Source organism: Piliocolobus tephrosceles, chromosome X, assembly GCF_002776525.5.
Source record: "Piliocolobus tephrosceles isolate RC106 chromosome X, ASM277652v3, whole genome shotgun sequence".
Taxonomy (NCBI): domain Eukaryota; kingdom Metazoa; phylum Chordata; class Mammalia; order Primates; family Cercopithecidae; genus Piliocolobus; species Piliocolobus tephrosceles.
The window spans coordinates 83,941,849-83,958,579 of NC_045455.1; the positions used below are offsets into that span (position 1 = coordinate 83,941,849).

At 37.5% G+C, this 16,731-nt stretch overlaps 1 protein-coding gene across 1 annotated transcript in view; it reads right to left on the reverse strand.

Moving 5' to 3' along the window:
- The window catches only part of FRY (FRY microtubule binding protein), a 271,904-nt gene that overhangs the window by 113,928 nt on the left and 141,245 nt on the right, over positions 1–16,731 (reverse strand). Inside the window, exons 19-28 of the mRNA XM_023208778.1 lie at positions 15,388–15,570; positions 13,314–13,400; positions 10,505–10,764; positions 9,908–10,097; positions 9,141–9,265; positions 6,138–6,195; positions 4,504–4,595; positions 4,052–4,224; positions 2,795–2,955; positions 1,568–1,678 (exon numbers count right to left, since the gene is read on the reverse strand). Of these exons, the coding sequence (XP_023064546.1) occupies positions 1,568–1,678; positions 2,795–2,955; positions 4,052–4,224; positions 4,504–4,595; positions 6,138–6,195; positions 9,141–9,265; positions 9,908–10,097; positions 10,505–10,764; positions 13,314–13,400; positions 15,388–15,570 (1,440 nt within the window). The remainder of the gene's footprint in view (positions 1–1,567; positions 1,679–2,794; positions 2,956–4,051; positions 4,225–4,503; positions 4,596–6,137; positions 6,196–9,140; positions 9,266–9,907; positions 10,098–10,504; positions 10,765–13,313; positions 13,401–15,387; positions 15,571–16,731) is intronic.

Sequence of the window (16,731 nt, forward strand, 5' to 3'; positions counted from 1 at the left end):
TGAATTCTGCTGAAATTGAAGCAAGTACAAACATCCAATTTATAGCGAAGCTTGGGTGGAAGAATAGTGAAATCATTGCTGCTTTCCAAAAAATGTATAGGGGCAATTCTCCCAAAGAAATTAGCAGTTTACAAATAGATAACCTGTTTTAAGATGATGATGAAGATGAAGCCCACAGTGGTAGACCATCCATACCAATTTATGAGGAAAAAATTCATTTAGTTTGTGCGCTAATTAAAGAGGACTGATGATTAACAGCAGACACAATAACCAACACCACAGACATCTCAGCTGGTTCATCTAATACAATCCTGACTGAAAAATTAAACTTTAGCAAATGTTCCATGTGATGGGCACCAAAACTCATCAGCAGTAGACAAGCAGAGCTTTCAATGACAATTTTCAACAAATGGGATTAAGATTCTATAGATCTTCAAAGAATTGTAACAGGAGATGGAAATGGCTTTACCAGTGCTATCTTAAAAACAGCGCAATAAAAACAACGGCTACCAAGAGATGGAAGTGGTCCAGTCAAAGCAAAAGTGGACTAATCAAGAGCAAAAGTCATGGCAACAGATTTTTGGGGTGCTCAAGGAAAGTCACTTGTTGACGTCCTGGAAGGCTAAAGAACAATGACATCTGCTATTATAAAAGTGTTTTGAGAAAGTTAGCCAAAGCTTTAGCAGAAAAATATCTCGGAGAACTATACCAGAAAGTCCTTTTTCACCTTGACAATGCTCCTGCTCATTCTTCTCATCAAATGAGGGCAATTTTGCAAGAGATTTGATGGGAAATCATTAGGCATCCATCTTACAGTCCTGACTTGGCTCCTTCTGACTTCTTTTGGTTTCCTAATCTTAAAAAAATCTTTAAAAGCCACCCAATTTTCTTCAGTTAATAACGTAGAGAAGGTGGCACTGATGTGGTTAAGTTTCTAGGACTTAGTTCTGGGATGGATTCTTTAGGCATGGACTAAGCAAAGACTTCGAAAAATGTCTTGACCTTGATGGAGATTATGTTAATAAATAAAGTGTATATTTTTAGAATTTTTATCTTTTAATTCTATTCTTCCACAAAACTTTTTGAAGTCCCCTTGTATATGTGTTTAAGGCTATGCATTTCATTCTAAGAAAGGCTGTACTTACAGCCCACAAGTTTAGTATATAGTACTTTCATTATTCTTCAGTTAAAAATATTTTCCAGTTTCCATAGTAATTTATTCTTCAACTCACTGGTTATCAGGAAGTATTTTCCAAAATTATCTTTTTGTTATCGAATTGAATACCAACTTAATGCTACTCTGATTAGAGAACATAGTCTATCATTTCACTAATGGGACCTTTGTTGAGATTTGCTTTATGACCCAGCTTATGGTCAATTTTGATAAATGTTACTGTCTTTTTTATCTTGATGTATCATAGTGTAAAGTGAACAACACATAAATCTATATTTGTACGGCTGATGTGTGAAGAGGTTGTATTGTGAACAATGCTTATACATCTCAGTAACTCAACTGAGGCAGAACACAGAGGGCATTTAAAAACAATGTATTTTTGCCTATACTTACTCGTAAATCTTGACAAGCCAGAATGTTGTCAAGCCATTTATATAGGTAGCCATCTGGGGAAAGGCCCACATTGTCGAAGACAGGGCCACAGCACAGTACTGCTGACATTGCCTGATGATAAAAACACAAAACATGGAAGTGAAACTTGGAATGATCTAATGGTATCCAACTGACTTTATAAAACATAATTGTCAGACTTACAAATGATAAGGGCCCTCTAAAGACACTTATTTCCCCAAGATTTTTAAAGCATTCTTTAGTAGATTTAATAAAAAATACCGGATTCCAAATTTGGCTTTCATAAGAATTAAAAACCTGTAAGTTTACCTTTGTGGACTTTTAATTTTATAATTATAACAACTCTTTATGACCAGAGTAAGTATTCAAAACCAAAAAACCATTTTGCACTATTTAAAATAAGCTTTCCTTCAATGTTTCAAGTGAATTCTGCTTATAAGATAAATATAGCTTTTCAAATTTTGCTTTTAGGACAAATATTGGACTAATGTGTTGAACTGAGACAGTATAAAATATATGAAAAATATGAAAGTAAATAATTATAATCCTCAAAGGTAAATAAAATGAAAAATATAAATTTAGTACCTCTAAAGGGGTGGGTGGAGAAATAAATCAAGCGAAAGTAGGAGAAGAGGAGATCTTGAATAACTTTGTAATTGGCGGGTCCAACTGACTATCAGGGCCATAGTTTAAATTAGCTCCACCGAGGCGAAGGTAACCTGAGAGTCAGCAACTTATGTTCTGTATGACAGAGCTGATATACAGCTAGTTTTCTGAAGGAAATTGGACTGTAAAGGAGTCATGCTTCTGAAGGCTTTGAACAGTCCTAGTTGGGGGGAAATTTATTTCTGGCAGTCTTCTAGGACAAAAGGACATTAAAAAGGGAATGTTGCTCTGGGTAGATTTTGAACTTGGGGTGATGTCTATTTTTTTTCTTTTTTAGGTTGAAAGTTAATTGACAAGGCAGCTATATAATGGCTAAATGAGCAAAAATATATGGTTCCCATACAGGAGAAATATGAGAAGAAAATGGGAGCTTAGAAAAGCTATGCATGTGTGTGTCCATGTGATTTTTTTGTACGTGCGCTTAGATTTTATTCTATTGTATCGTATTCTTTATTTGGAGTTTATTTTTAAGGCATGGTTGTTAGTTTCCTGAGAGAGACCATCCATCTGACAAAAGTCATTCGTGAGTACAATGTCACCTACTTTTAATGCACAGTACTGGTATCTTGTAATCTGGTGGTTTCTGTCACTGTAACGGTCCAGAGGAGTGAACATAATGCTGAAGGGTCCTGCCCACTGGCTGAATAAGATGAAAAGATGGTGCCTCAGGCTTTGCTGGGGGAAGAGAAATCTTCGGTGGTGAACTACAGAGAAAAACACACTTAGAGGTTACAAGACTGGAAATACTCTATATGGCTATTATGTATATTTCTTACATTTTGAGGAAAGGAACCACTTGATTTTTTAACTGTGATTTTCTTTAGGCAATGCAACATGCACTTAAAAAGTCAAGCCGTATTTTCTTTTCTAAGTGTTCACTCTTCCCGTCCTCACGTTGCAGTCAGCAGCACCTTGACTCAGAGTGGGAAAGAAAGATCAAAAATAGGACCTGCAGGGATTTTTTTCTAATCAATACCTGGGAAAACTGCAACACTTCCCACTCAGCTGCTGCTTACATATTAAATGTTTTTTGACTGCTGCCCATCTTTAAGAGAACTCAGAAATAGCATAGACTGTCTATTTCAAACTCACATAGGTACTTCACTTTAACTGAAGAAGTAAACTAATTTAGGGTCACTGAAGCTGAGAACGATTGGTAAGGAGGTTACTAACATCAAAATGGTGAAAAGCAGAAACATTAGTTGACAAGGGGCTTTTGTAATAATACCAAAAACTTTTAATTATAATAATTTTTTTATAGCAAACTAACCAGCTATTTTATTTTCTATGTTCTATTAGAATGAATATGTTTCATACCCATTTGCTCTGTGAAAGATAATTTTCTCCATAATGTAATATTTAATCAAATGTAAAATATATTAAGCTTTATATAATTACATTTAATGTGTTGGTAGGATAGAGTCAGAGAGAAGAAATATTGCTGAAATTACCTGTTCACAGATTACTACAGAGACAATGTGAAAAAAAATGAAGCCTGTGTGAATGTTACCTCTGAATTACTTCCTTCCTATGGAAATCACATCAGTTCATTTTCAGATGGAAACCAAAACAAAGAATAGAAATGACACACACAAAGCCCGATTTAATACTTATCATTCCCTTTCCAACTCTGTGCTGAGTAATGACAATCTGTTCTCATATATATGTCCTAGTATCTCAAAGTAAATAATCCCATCCCAGACCTGCATAAAGGCCAGTAGGGTTAAAGAGGAAAGCACGGTAATAACACAAATGGGCTTCCAAGCATGAATGGTAATTTCTTGTAATGGATCACTATACCTGGAACACACTGAATCAAGTTGGCGACCATTGCACTAAAATGTGCCCGGATATCTTTAAGAATTTCAACTTCTTTGTCATTTTCAGCTTCTAGAAGCATGCGGGTCAGGTCCACGTATTCTAAGAACAAAGCTCCCAGGGCTAAAGTATCCCGCTCTAAGGCTCCATTTGTGCTGGAAAAAAGGAAAATTAAATTTTTAGATGATCAGTCTTTATGTCAAACTAATACAGGCTTCATGAAAACTAAGATTCACTGTCACAACTCATACACTAAAGTTGTTCCTAACCTATATGCAGTGTAAAGAAAATACGATAAAAGAAAAAGCGAGCTTTTGGATTTTTCTAAGTTAAGGGTATTATATTTAAAAACAAAAGAAAAGAGAGAGACAGAAAGAAAGACAAAAAGATCAGTTTGGTGAGAAGAGAGCAACTCGGTAGAATTCTGACCCTACCTGTCACTTATTACACCAGCATCAGCCAGAAGTTCGAAAATTCGAAGTAGCTGTAGCCTTAACAAGTCTCGCCGTTCTCGGCGTTTCTTGTTCTGTGTAGAAAGAGGTAGTATCACTTACAGACATGGGCAAAACAATATTAACTTTGCTTTAGAAAATGGTATTGAGAAGAGGCATAATCTAGTCATTTTCAATTTTCTAAGCCTAACAGTCAGCATATATTTTGCTTTCTTCCTAATCCTCAGAGAAAATGCTTGCTATCTACAGGCTGTAAGAGAAACACATCATAAGTGGGTCAGTAAATGTTAGGTGGAAATGCTGAGAAACAACAAGCCTCATTTCCCAGCTGCTCCCAGTGTCTGGTGAAAGGCAGAAGCATCTGAAACCAATGAAAAGGGCAGGGGACATGAAGTAATCCCAGTTCTGGTCATGGAAGTAACACTGTTCTTATTCACACCGCTGAATTTCTGTTATTTCTTTATTTTTACATTTTATTTATGTATTTATTTTTGAGATAGGATCTCACCATGTCACCCAGGCTAGAGTGCAGTGGTGTGATCTTAGCTCACTGTAACCTTGAACTCCTGGGCTCAAGTGATCCTTCTGCCTCAGCCTCTCGAGTAGCTAGGACTATAGGCGTGCACCACCACACCCGGCTACTCGAGTAGCTGGGACTACAGACATGCATCACCACACTCGGCTAATTTTAAACATTTTTGTAGACCTAGGTCTTGCAGCCTGGTCTCAAACTCTCAGCCTCAAGTCATCCTCCCACATTGGCCTCCCAAAGTGCTGGGATTACAGGCATGAGCTACTGCACCTGACCTAATTTCTGCTATTTCTTTTATCACTGCTACTATATGAGAAAGTTTCTTTTCTCTTTCTTTTCTTTTTTTTTTTTTTGAGACAGAGTCTTGCTCTGTCACCTAGGCTGGAGTGCAGTGGCGTGATCTCAGCTCACTGCCACCTCCACCTCCCAGGTTCAAGCGATTCTCCTGCCTCAGCCTCCCAAGTAGCTGGGACTACAGGTGCGCGCCACCAAGCCCTGCTAATTTTTGTATTGTTAGTCGAGATGGGGTTTCACCATGTTGGCCAGGATAGTCTCGATCTCTTGGCCTGGTGATCTGCCCATCTCGGCCTCCCAAAGTGCTGGGATTACAGGCGTGAGCCACCACGCCCGGCCCTTTCCTAGTCTTTTTATTATTTTTATCTTGGTACAAAACTTTTCAGAATTCACTTCAGGGAAGGTGATGCTGGGAAAAATGCCTCATATGCCAGATGAGACAAATTACATTCTTGGCCATTCAACTACTTGCAAAAAAAAACAAGCAAACACAACAAACCCAAAATTCAATTTTAATCCAAACCTCCTGCAAAAGAATGTAATAGTTGACATACATGAGTATTTTAAGTTGTTTTGCATTTATATGTTTAGGACATAAAATCTATAGAACCATTTTATACTAATTAATGAAAACTGAAAAATAATAAAAACAACAAAAGTTAAAATATCAAGAGTCATTGTTAAAAGCTGTTAGGTATTTGTATTCTTTAGGGGAAACCACTGGGTTTGATTTAAATTCAGATAATTGTCCAAAAAACCAAGTCTTAATTATTTAAATTCAAATTCTTACCTCTGGTCTTCTTTCCAGAGCTTCTTTCATTAATGGATGAAGTTCTTCTACCAGTTCTCTATGGACGAAAAAGGTCAGATTTGAAATTCTTTGTTTTTGACACCAAACTTGTCACTAAATACTCTATATCCATTCAATCCCAAATCACTTGCTTTTTGCACTTTGCTTCTAACACTACAATCTCCCTGACCTCTCCATTTCCCAATCGTGTGCTAGGCTGGAAACAGGTATTGTCCATGCTTTGTATTATTCGTCTTAATTCCAGTGCTATGCATATAATTTTGGCTCAGTAACTATTTATTGACTTGATTTTGATTTAATGTTCCGGAGATCTCTATGGCAAAAACAAACAAACAAACCCTATGTGAACAATTAAACAAACAATATTTTCCAAGTATTTTCTAAATTCAAGCACTTTACTACAAGCTATGGAGCTGAAGATAAATAAAATTGAGCCCCTGCACACAAGAAATTTTCAGTCTAATTAGTGGAAAAGAGATGGGTGCGATTACCCCAGCGCTGCATTTGGGGTCTGTGCTCGGGAGACTGACCTCTAGTTGACTTTAAAACAAAGCCTTTTTTGGATTTCAGAGCTAAATTCCTTTATTTCCACTATATAATAAATAAAAAATTCTGTATGGCAAGTACTAAAATTGTGAGATTCTCATCACAACCTTTTCTTTTATATAGTAAAAGTATAAATCTTGATCACAATATATGTCTTTGTCCTGATTATCTCCAGTTCTCAACATTATACTTTCTAATCTAATTAGTTGTCTTCTTCAAGAAATAACTTCTGAATCGCTAGGTCAAAAAAACAGACAAAAAGATAAGATGTAGCTTGTTGTCAGACTAGTATGCAGGTATTTTGTCTACAGTACGCCCAGGTGGGAGTAAACTCTACGCCATTCCGTACTGAGAGACAGAAACCTGGGTTCTATTCCTACTAACATTTAAAAAACTAGACAGATACACTTATTTATGTTTATTTACTCTGCCAATTTTACAGCTGAGAAAACTGAAGCCCAGAGACGTTCAGTTTTCTATACTCGGAGGCTAGCTGGTTACATAACCTACCCGTCTCCAGGAATATTTAGAGCTCCGTATATGCAAAACAATCTTAGATTATTCGGGAAAGAGTATTGGGTAATTTCAGGGATTGTTATTGCTATCTCCTTGTATTTCTTTTCTTTTCTTTTCTTTTTTTTTTTTTTTTTTGGTGACAGAGTCTCACTCTGTCGCCCAGGCTGGAGTGCACTGCAACCTCTGCCTCCCAGGTTCAAGCGATTCTCCTGCCTCAGCCCCCTGAGTAGCTGGGACTACAGGCGCACACCACCATGCCTGGCTAGTTTTTATACTTTTAGTAGAGATGGGGTTTCACCATGTTGCCCAGGCTGGTCTTGAACTCCTGACCTCAGGTGATCCACCCACTTTAGCCTCCCAAAGTGCTGGGATTACAGGCATGAGCCACTGCACCTGGCCATCTCCTTGTATTTCTATATGATATTTTGTCTCAACTAATTAACCAGTAACTAGTAAAACTCTGGTTAACTGGTACCTACACAGTCAGAACCCACAATCACTTCTTTTAAGAATGAAATCTGGGCCGGGCGCAGTGGCTCATGCCTATAATCCCAGCACTTTGGAAGGCTCAGGTGGACGGATCACAAGGTCAGGAGTTCGAGACCATCCTGGCCAATATAGTGAAACCCCATCTCTACTAAAAATACAAAATATTAGCTGGGAGTGATGGTGCGCACCTGTAATCCCAGCTACTCAGGAGGCTGAGGCAGGAGAATTGCTTGAACCTGGGAGGCAGAGGTTGTAGTGAGCCGAGATCATGCCACTGCACTCTAGTTTGGGCAACAGAGTGAGACTCTGTCTCAAAAAAAAAAAAAAAAAAAAATTAAAAAAAAATCTGACTCTAACCATAAATAACTTAGATCTTTTCCAGTAGCCTCTAAAACATCTTATTAATCTTTATTTTTCAAGTAGGGTTTCTCACAAATGCTTGGAGGTTTCTCATTTCTATCTACACGGAAAATTTTGTTTGAGATTTTATTTGTCCATATAGGGTTTTGTTGCTTAGCTAAAGTCATCAGAGGCAACCCAAACTAACATTTTATAATTCTCTTTCAAAGGCTTTGACAGTGCTTCAGATGGAATGTTTATTTGATTGCAAATGTGAATAAATAAGGAATCCAGAAAGCAGGTATATGGTTATATTAAGGCAAAAGTGCCCTATAGAAAGATCAACCAAGTTGGGCGTGGTGGCTCAAACTTGTAATCCCAGCACTTTGGGAGGCTGAGGCGGGTGGATCACTTGAGGTCAGAAGTTTGAGAACAGCCTGACCAACATGGTGAAACCCCATCGCTACTCTAAATACGAACATTAGCTGGACGTGGTGGTGCAGGTCTGTAGTCCCAGCTATTCGGAAGACTGAGGCAGGAGAATCGCTTGAATCCAGAAGGCAGAGGTTGCAGTGAGCTGAGATTGTGCCACTGCACTCCAGCCTGGCAACAGAGCGAGACTCTGTCTCAAACAAACAAACAAACAAAAAAAGAAAGAAAGAAAGAAAGGTCAACCAACGGAACTGAACACATTAGAAAGGGTTTTATCAATGCTTAACCTTTGAGAGTCCGTTGGGTAAATGTCTGATGAGCAGACTATTATTATTTTGACGTGACAGCCTCTGAACAATCTGGCTTACTGGGACTGATACTGAATTATCTTCATTTATAGTTGTCTAAAACAAAACTTGCCAGTGAAATAAAATTTAAGAGGTAAAATCAAAGTTGCAATGACTAACAAAGTGACAGGTGAGGCCGTTGCAAGGAATGCTTGTTACATACACATCAACCAAGACGATGTAGTGGGAGTCACACAAAGCCTATAAACTCCCCAGGTACCCGCCAACACACAGACTCAAATTTGAGTTAATAAAGGAACGACAATAGCAGCAGCATGTATGAATTTAGAACAACTCATTAAGACTACTGTACCTGAAAACAAGGGAATTTGTTCTTCCAAATCCTAAAACTAAGGACTCTGTGATCTCAATGCTCTCTAGTCTCATCAAAGGCACCAACTGCTTTAACAGAACTCCCACCGATGGGGTGCCTATGGCCTGAAACAAGTTGAATACAAGTGAAAAAGAGGTAACATGGTAACGGATGGTTCCTTTAATCAAAGGATGTTTCCATTATAACAGTTTCAAAGTACTGAACCACATCCCAAGGCACTGCCATCATTTCAGGAAACACACACACACATACACCCACACACACACAACCCCACAAATTTAATACAGCAAAATGAATGCAATTCTCACCTGGAACACAAATTCTAAAAAAAATTTTTATAATGGTTTTCTTCTTTTTAAAACCATTTAAGTCTACAAAGCTATCTTTAACAAGATAATTTATTTAATCAAGGCATGATTTAAAGGTGAATACTCAGTGAGGAGTGACAGAAATGTAGTGTGGTGTTGTAGGACACAAACCAAACCTCAGGGCACGAATAAATACAAGTCACTCTATGGTCTTAAGTAAGTTTCTCAACTTTTCTTTATCTTTGGTTCCCTACTTGTCAGGGAGGAGTAATAAATTATTCATATAAACACTCAATGGAATTTAGAAATGTGTAGGATGAAAATCTGATCCCATAATACTCCAGATGGCAGGCACAGTGCAATTTGCACTGTGAACTCTAGACAAACAAGCTAAAAAAAAACCTTACAGAATAATTCTTCTGAAGCATGTCATGTCACCTTGTTATCGTAGCTCACTGTACCATCAGGTGTGGTCGCCATTATTTCTGGAGTGGAAGCTCTTAAGTGTCCTGGGCTCATAATACTGGGTTTTGCAACTCCAAAACAAAGAATTAGGTAATTTCTCCACAAAGTGACATAGTTGTCTCCGCTGCCGGCAGTGCTGGTTTTCTTGGCATTAATTGGGCTACTAGAAATATGGAGTCAGAAACAAGAGTGAAACTAAGTTCTGGATTTTAAATACCACTTATTAAATAAAGATCATAGGAAGTACTCAAATAGAGTTGAACAACTGTCGATTGAGAATGTTATTCAAAGAGTATCTGCATTGGATGAGAAGTCAAACAGAAGAACTTTAAAGTATCTTTTACCATTAAAAGTCTGAAATGATAGACTTAGACAATCATACTGATTATTGAGGGAAAAAACCACTAGCTTTAGACAAAATTTTTTTAATGTTTTTACTCAATGTTAAGAATTCTCTAGTAGGAAGCTCAGACATTGGGATGATAACATCCCAATCTCTTGTACAAAATGAAAATTTAAGAGGGCAAATGGAAAAACAACAGGGCAGAGGAAAACACAAGGATCCCTTACTTTGGGTCCACCAGAGGCATCACTGACTGGAGTCGAGTGAAGGCATAAGGCCAGGCATAGCTGAGGGCTGTGGGGCAGTGCTTGGGTAAGTTCTCCTGTCGGAGGAAGCTGAAGAGGCAGAGGACCCATGGGTCTTTCACAGACTGTGCGAATATCCAGACATGGGAAGGGCTTTTCACATCATAATGGCTATTGACCAGGACTGCGTTCCATTCCACCAACCACTGCAGATCCACATTGTGGGTGAGTGGTAATGTTGCCTGTAGGTGTAAGAGGTAGGTTGTGAGTTAAACCCGAACTGAAGTTATCTCTCCTCAACAGGGCTCAGCCTGAATACTCATTCTTGCACAGTGCTTCTCCTGAGTGCACTGGGCTGGCTTTGAATCTGAAATACCAATCCTGCACCTACCACATTTGACCTTGGTGTGTGGTCATCAGTCTTCCTATGCTAGATGATAAGCAGCTTAAGTGCAAACTTTAAGAACTTGGATCATATTTTGACAGGTTTATCATCACAGAGCACAGTGTGTCAGTACATAGAAGCTGTTCATTAATTATTTGTTGAATGAACATATGACAGTAAATTTAAACTGAACCGTGGATTCACTATTTTAAAATTCTGAAAAGTTATTCATCTCTGAGATTCACAAATATGTTTTTATCATTGTAATTAATACATTCTTAAAGCTATGATCTTCTCTATCTTTCCTTACACTAAAATATCTTCCCTTTGATTTAGAGAGAGAGCTAAGCACAATCTCTTTTATGAAAGGCATTCTACTGACAGTTTTTGAGATAAGATACCTACATATTCTTATTTTATGTATGATGTATGTATGTATGTATGAAGACAGAGTCTTGCTCTGTCACACAGATTGGAGTGCAGTGGTGTGATCTTGGCTCACTGCCACTTCCGCCTTCCAGGTTCAAGCAATTCTTGTACCTCAGCCTTCCGAGTAGCTGGGATTACAGGCACACGCCACTATGCCTGGCTAATTTTTGTATTATTGTTTAGGAGAGACAGGGTTTCACCATGTTGGCCAGGCTGGTCTCGAATTCCTGACCTCAAGTGATCTGCCTGCTTCGGCCTCCCAAAGTGCTGGCATTATAGGCGTGAACCACCATACCCGGCCAAGATACCTACATATTCTCGCCCTGTGATAACAAGTCAAAATAAAAATCTCTTGAAATCTCTTGAAAGGTAAATATCTATATTAATAAGTTCTTATATTCCATTTTGTTCTCTTTTAAGTCTAGATACCAAAGTTCAGGGGAAATCAATTTTCAAATAATCCAGCTATTGTGCCAAGAGAGGACACTGCTTTAATGTTTGTTAGGCATGTAAAATGATAAGTTTATCTGTTGGGTTTATGAGTTCCCATGGGTAAGAGTGTTTCAATAGTGGCCTCAATGGTCAATAGGCTGTAAGGGGCAGAGATGGAGCTGCAGAGCCTGAGAGATGAGATGGCAACATAGGCTCTGCCCAAAGCCTGTGACCTGGGAAAATTACTGAACATCCCAGAATCTCTGTTTATTGAATTTATGACTTGGGAATTATAATGCTGATCTCACCAAATCTTTCAGTGAATTATATGAAATAACAGCTGTAAAAACACCTGGCACAAAGCAGGCATCGCTTCTCCCATTACTCTCTCCCCGTTTCTGTACATCTTCCTAAGTTCAGTATTGCTGAGCTAGTTACCCAGCTTAAGATTTTGATTTTGGTACACACAGAACAAAAGTACATGAACAAGATATAAAGTGTTATCTGTAGGCAAATAGGATACGTACATTAAACAAAGCTTAATATTCCGTTCCATGTCAAAACAATTTGAAATTCTAAAAGAGGTAGGACTATTTCACTATAACTGTTAAGGTCTGCAGTACCTGGCTTATAGTTTTAGTGTATTATGATTATGACCATAAGCAAGAACAGGGCTACTAAAAATAGGAATCTGGGTTCAATCAAGTTAGAAAAGGCCATGGAGAGCTCCGAAATGTGTTCAGGTTTTGTATACATTTATAATTATCTGACAAGTATCTGCACATCAGGCATCAGCAACATCAGTAACATGGATTCTGCAAGGAGTCTCACCTCTGCCCTGCCTCCGTTCAGCTATTTAGCCCAAATTAATGCAGATCCTGTTATTATACTTTTATTTTTAAAGTCAGATAACTAAAATCAGTTTAAATTTCCCTTCTACACTTGTTCAGGAAATTGAAAGTTGCCAATGTGCTTTTAAAAAGGAAGAATGTATTTATGTAGCAGATAAACCTCTCCTAGGTTCAGAGTCCAAACCTGGGAAGGAGAGTTCGAGAGCCCAGACTTGACCCTGGGCTCTAAAACTCTCCTTTTGGGTGACTGTGGACTCCTCCCTTAACATTTTTGAGTTTCAGTAACTGTGAGAACCAAATCAAATAATAAATGTGAAAGCACTTTGTAAACTATAAAGTACCACTTAAATAGAAGTTACATATTAAGTACAATATTGTTAAGTCTAATATTAAGTGATAAGTACAATGAAAAAGGCAAAGTAATTTTCCTTAAGAACCCTGAGCAATTCTTCTTAAAATCATAGTTTACAAATATTATCTATATTCCTAAGACCCAGATTTTGTGTGAAATTGATCTGAATGTCTCTTAAACTAACATCTGAAAAACTAGTCTTATCTTCATAAGTACCTTTGGGTCAGTTTACTAATCTGACATAAACACCCAAATTATTCCACATAATTTTTCATTGATTCTCTACTTTAGATAGGTCCAGAGCTTTTAAGAGCCATTAATTGGAATCAAATATGTACTTACTGAATCCGAAACTGCTACATGAATAAAACTTTCTAGAATGGAAGAACTTAGCTGATCCATGACATCAATCATCGGCCTGTCGTCATCCTGTACAAAGGGGAGGCGATTACTCTCTATGGGAAAATGAATCCTCCCCACCCACCCCGCCACCTTCGTCTGATGCACGAAGCAGGACAGCTTGCGAGACAGTGATAAGGATTTTCTCACAGAAAAGTGAGTGCCTACAGGGTGGAAGGCAGTAAGTAAAACTCCTGTGGTTCTGAGCTTCATCTTTCAAGTTTTAGTGGAAGATAATTAGAATTCCAATTTCACATTGTACTGAACAGACATATACCTGAATTTCAGACTCATACATGTACATGAGAATCTACCAGCACCATACGTTATTCACTATGGTGCTCATGTTATTAATTTCGAGAAGTAGAAATCCTGCAAGAACATGCTTTGTTAGACCACCAACTAAAATGCTACTTATTTTAAGTCATTGGTCTGTTAAAATAACTGACAAATTGTTTACTATGACTGAATTTTAGTCCCAAAGAAACCAGACTGACAACACACTCTTTGTAGTATCTACATAGTATATAACAATTTGATATAAGATGCAAATTGGAAAGGGCATGAGAGAGTATCTAAGTGAAAATGCTACATGAATAATACATTCATTTATATATCATAAATAAATTCATCCATTCATTTATATATTATGAACATAATATATGTAATGAATATATAAATGAATATTCATTTATTTATATATTATATATTCATTTACCACCCTTTATTACGGAGAAATTTGAAAATATAAAATTATTTACTCAAAAACCTTATAGAAAAGCCTAGAATGTCTCTATTTGTGTGTGAATGACAACGATTTAAAAAACATTATGGCAGGTCAAAGAAAATAACATATGAGGAACATCCTTGATGCAGTCTACTGGATTAACACTTAAGAAGTGGGGCATTAGAGCCATGTGTATATATCTGTTGTTGAATTTTGGCTCCATTACACTCCAGCTGTTGATTTTGGGGAAGGCATTTAACCTTTCTCAGCCTCAGTCTCAGTATCTGTACAATGGGGTAATAACCAAATCAATCCTTAGGTTATTATGAGGGTTAAATGAGATATTACGTATAAAGCACTTACCACAGTACCTGACACATACATGGTAATTATTATTATCATTACTTTCATAATTACAAACTTGATGAAGGTTGCTAAAATACAGCATGTCTTAGAGATTCATTTACCAGATGCCAGAGATGTGGCCCTGAAATATATCAGAAAGCTATCTAAAGAAATGTGAACAGAAAAGACTGTGAAGTTGAAAATATTTTATAAAGACAGTGACTATGTCAAGTATTATAAAACCAAATTAGTTATTTTTAAAAGAAGAAAATAGAAAGTGATAATTTTCTAAAGAAGTATATGACATGAAAAGCTGGTCCTTCTTTCATCAAATTATGCACGTGGTTTGGCCACCCATGCTACTTGCAAGAGAGTAAGAAGTGTTTTCTGTGAACCAGGTGTACAGCATTTGGCCAAATATGGGGTGTTAGCAGGCATTGATCATGCTTAATAATTGGCTTCCTTCTCCCATTTCAAGAGGACATGATTTTTGTGAGACCATTTTCTACCATCATCAAGATTAAACATCTTTCAATTTGCCAAACTGGCATCTTGATCATTTCAAATGAGATATATTATTTTTTCAACTTTATTCCCTAATATAAAGTAATAATATCTTCTTAATTAGATGTGTGCTGAACACTATGGAGGAAATGATCCATAGCCTAAATTAATCTTAAAATTCCTCACTTCTTAGCAAAGTAATGTTCCTGGAGAACTGGGATTGGTCTTTTCTATTGCTTTTAGAAAACATGACATATGACTTACATCTAGTAGATCAAGAATGCTATTACAATCGTTTAAAACCTAACAATGAATGAAAAATGTGACACCACATGTAACATAAAAGTACATGAAATAGTAATGCATCATTTGTACTTTTTAATCTAAATTTCAGAACAGTTGAAAGTAAGAAAAGGAAAAATTCAGAAGACAAATCCATACCTCAGGCTGTCCCAGGGCAACAAATAACGCTCGAATTTCCTTGAGTATTAAAACGGACAGTTTGCGTGTGGCCACCTGGAAACTGCAGAGTAAAACCAGAGCAAAACCTTCTACAGCGTGGAGTACACTGCAGTGGGGACCTCGTTCCGACTGAATTCTGTGACTGGAGCCATTTGCAATGAGCTGTTATGCAATAAGAACAACATTCTGTATTCAGCAAAATAACAATGGAAGAAGAATAAACTCACGTTTTATATATCTTTTGCACATTTGACCTTGTAAATGTTAAAATAAATGACAATGGTTTAGAACCAGACATGTCTATGAATGTATTATTATTATTATTCATGAAATATCCCAGATCCCCTTCTGTCTTTTAGATCAATTGTTAGTGGAATACAATCAACCATCTGTTACTTCTGATGAAAAATAACTCTTCAAAGGCTATTAATGTTAATAAAAACACAACTCCTTTCATCTTTACCACTTGGTATTACACTGTATATACAATCAAAGTGGCCAAAGTTGTTATTTAAATTCCCCACAGACTTTTGGATACTATTAAATTGAATTTTCAAACATTGACTTTCTATTTCTCCTTGCCTACTTGTTTGTATGTTAGATTCTACTATAGGTTTTGCACAGGTGTGTGATGGATTCTGAAAGTTCCCAATCCCCAACCAAGTGAATCTAAAGTAAAAGCAAGCCAGTCAACAGGGAAGTTTCCACCTTCATTTTTGTTTTCCCGTTACAAGCACATATAATCCTTGGTTTCCTACCTATCGTGTGTTGGCGTGTCTACAACACAGGGAAGGGAGAAGGAGCTGAGTGTCATCTCTGGGGTTAGCCTCTCAGAAATCCCAGCTGTTCCCCAGATGCTACTATACTGCCTTGAGCCTCCACGGTCTTTAGACTCTCAGTTCCACTCTTCTCCAGCCAGACCCCTTTCTCCATCTGCTCATTGCCAATGCCAAGTTCCCACCGCCCTGGTTCTCCTCTGACAACACTCCTCCTCAATGCACTCTGCAAAATGTTACCACTACCTTAACCATTTAGGACTGGGACATGAAAGGATAAAGAAACAACAAGACTGCGCTGTCTTCTCCGTGGATATTGAACAAAGCAACCCAGATGTTGCTGGCTAAAAACAACTAGTGGACAGTTGACTTTTATATACCTATATCCACCACCATATCCATATCAATATGTATATCCATATGTACATCCACACCTACACCTACATCCACATCAATATCCACATCTACATCCACATCAATATCCACATCTATATCCACAACCCTATCCACATCCCTATCACATCCACATTTACATCCATATCCATAT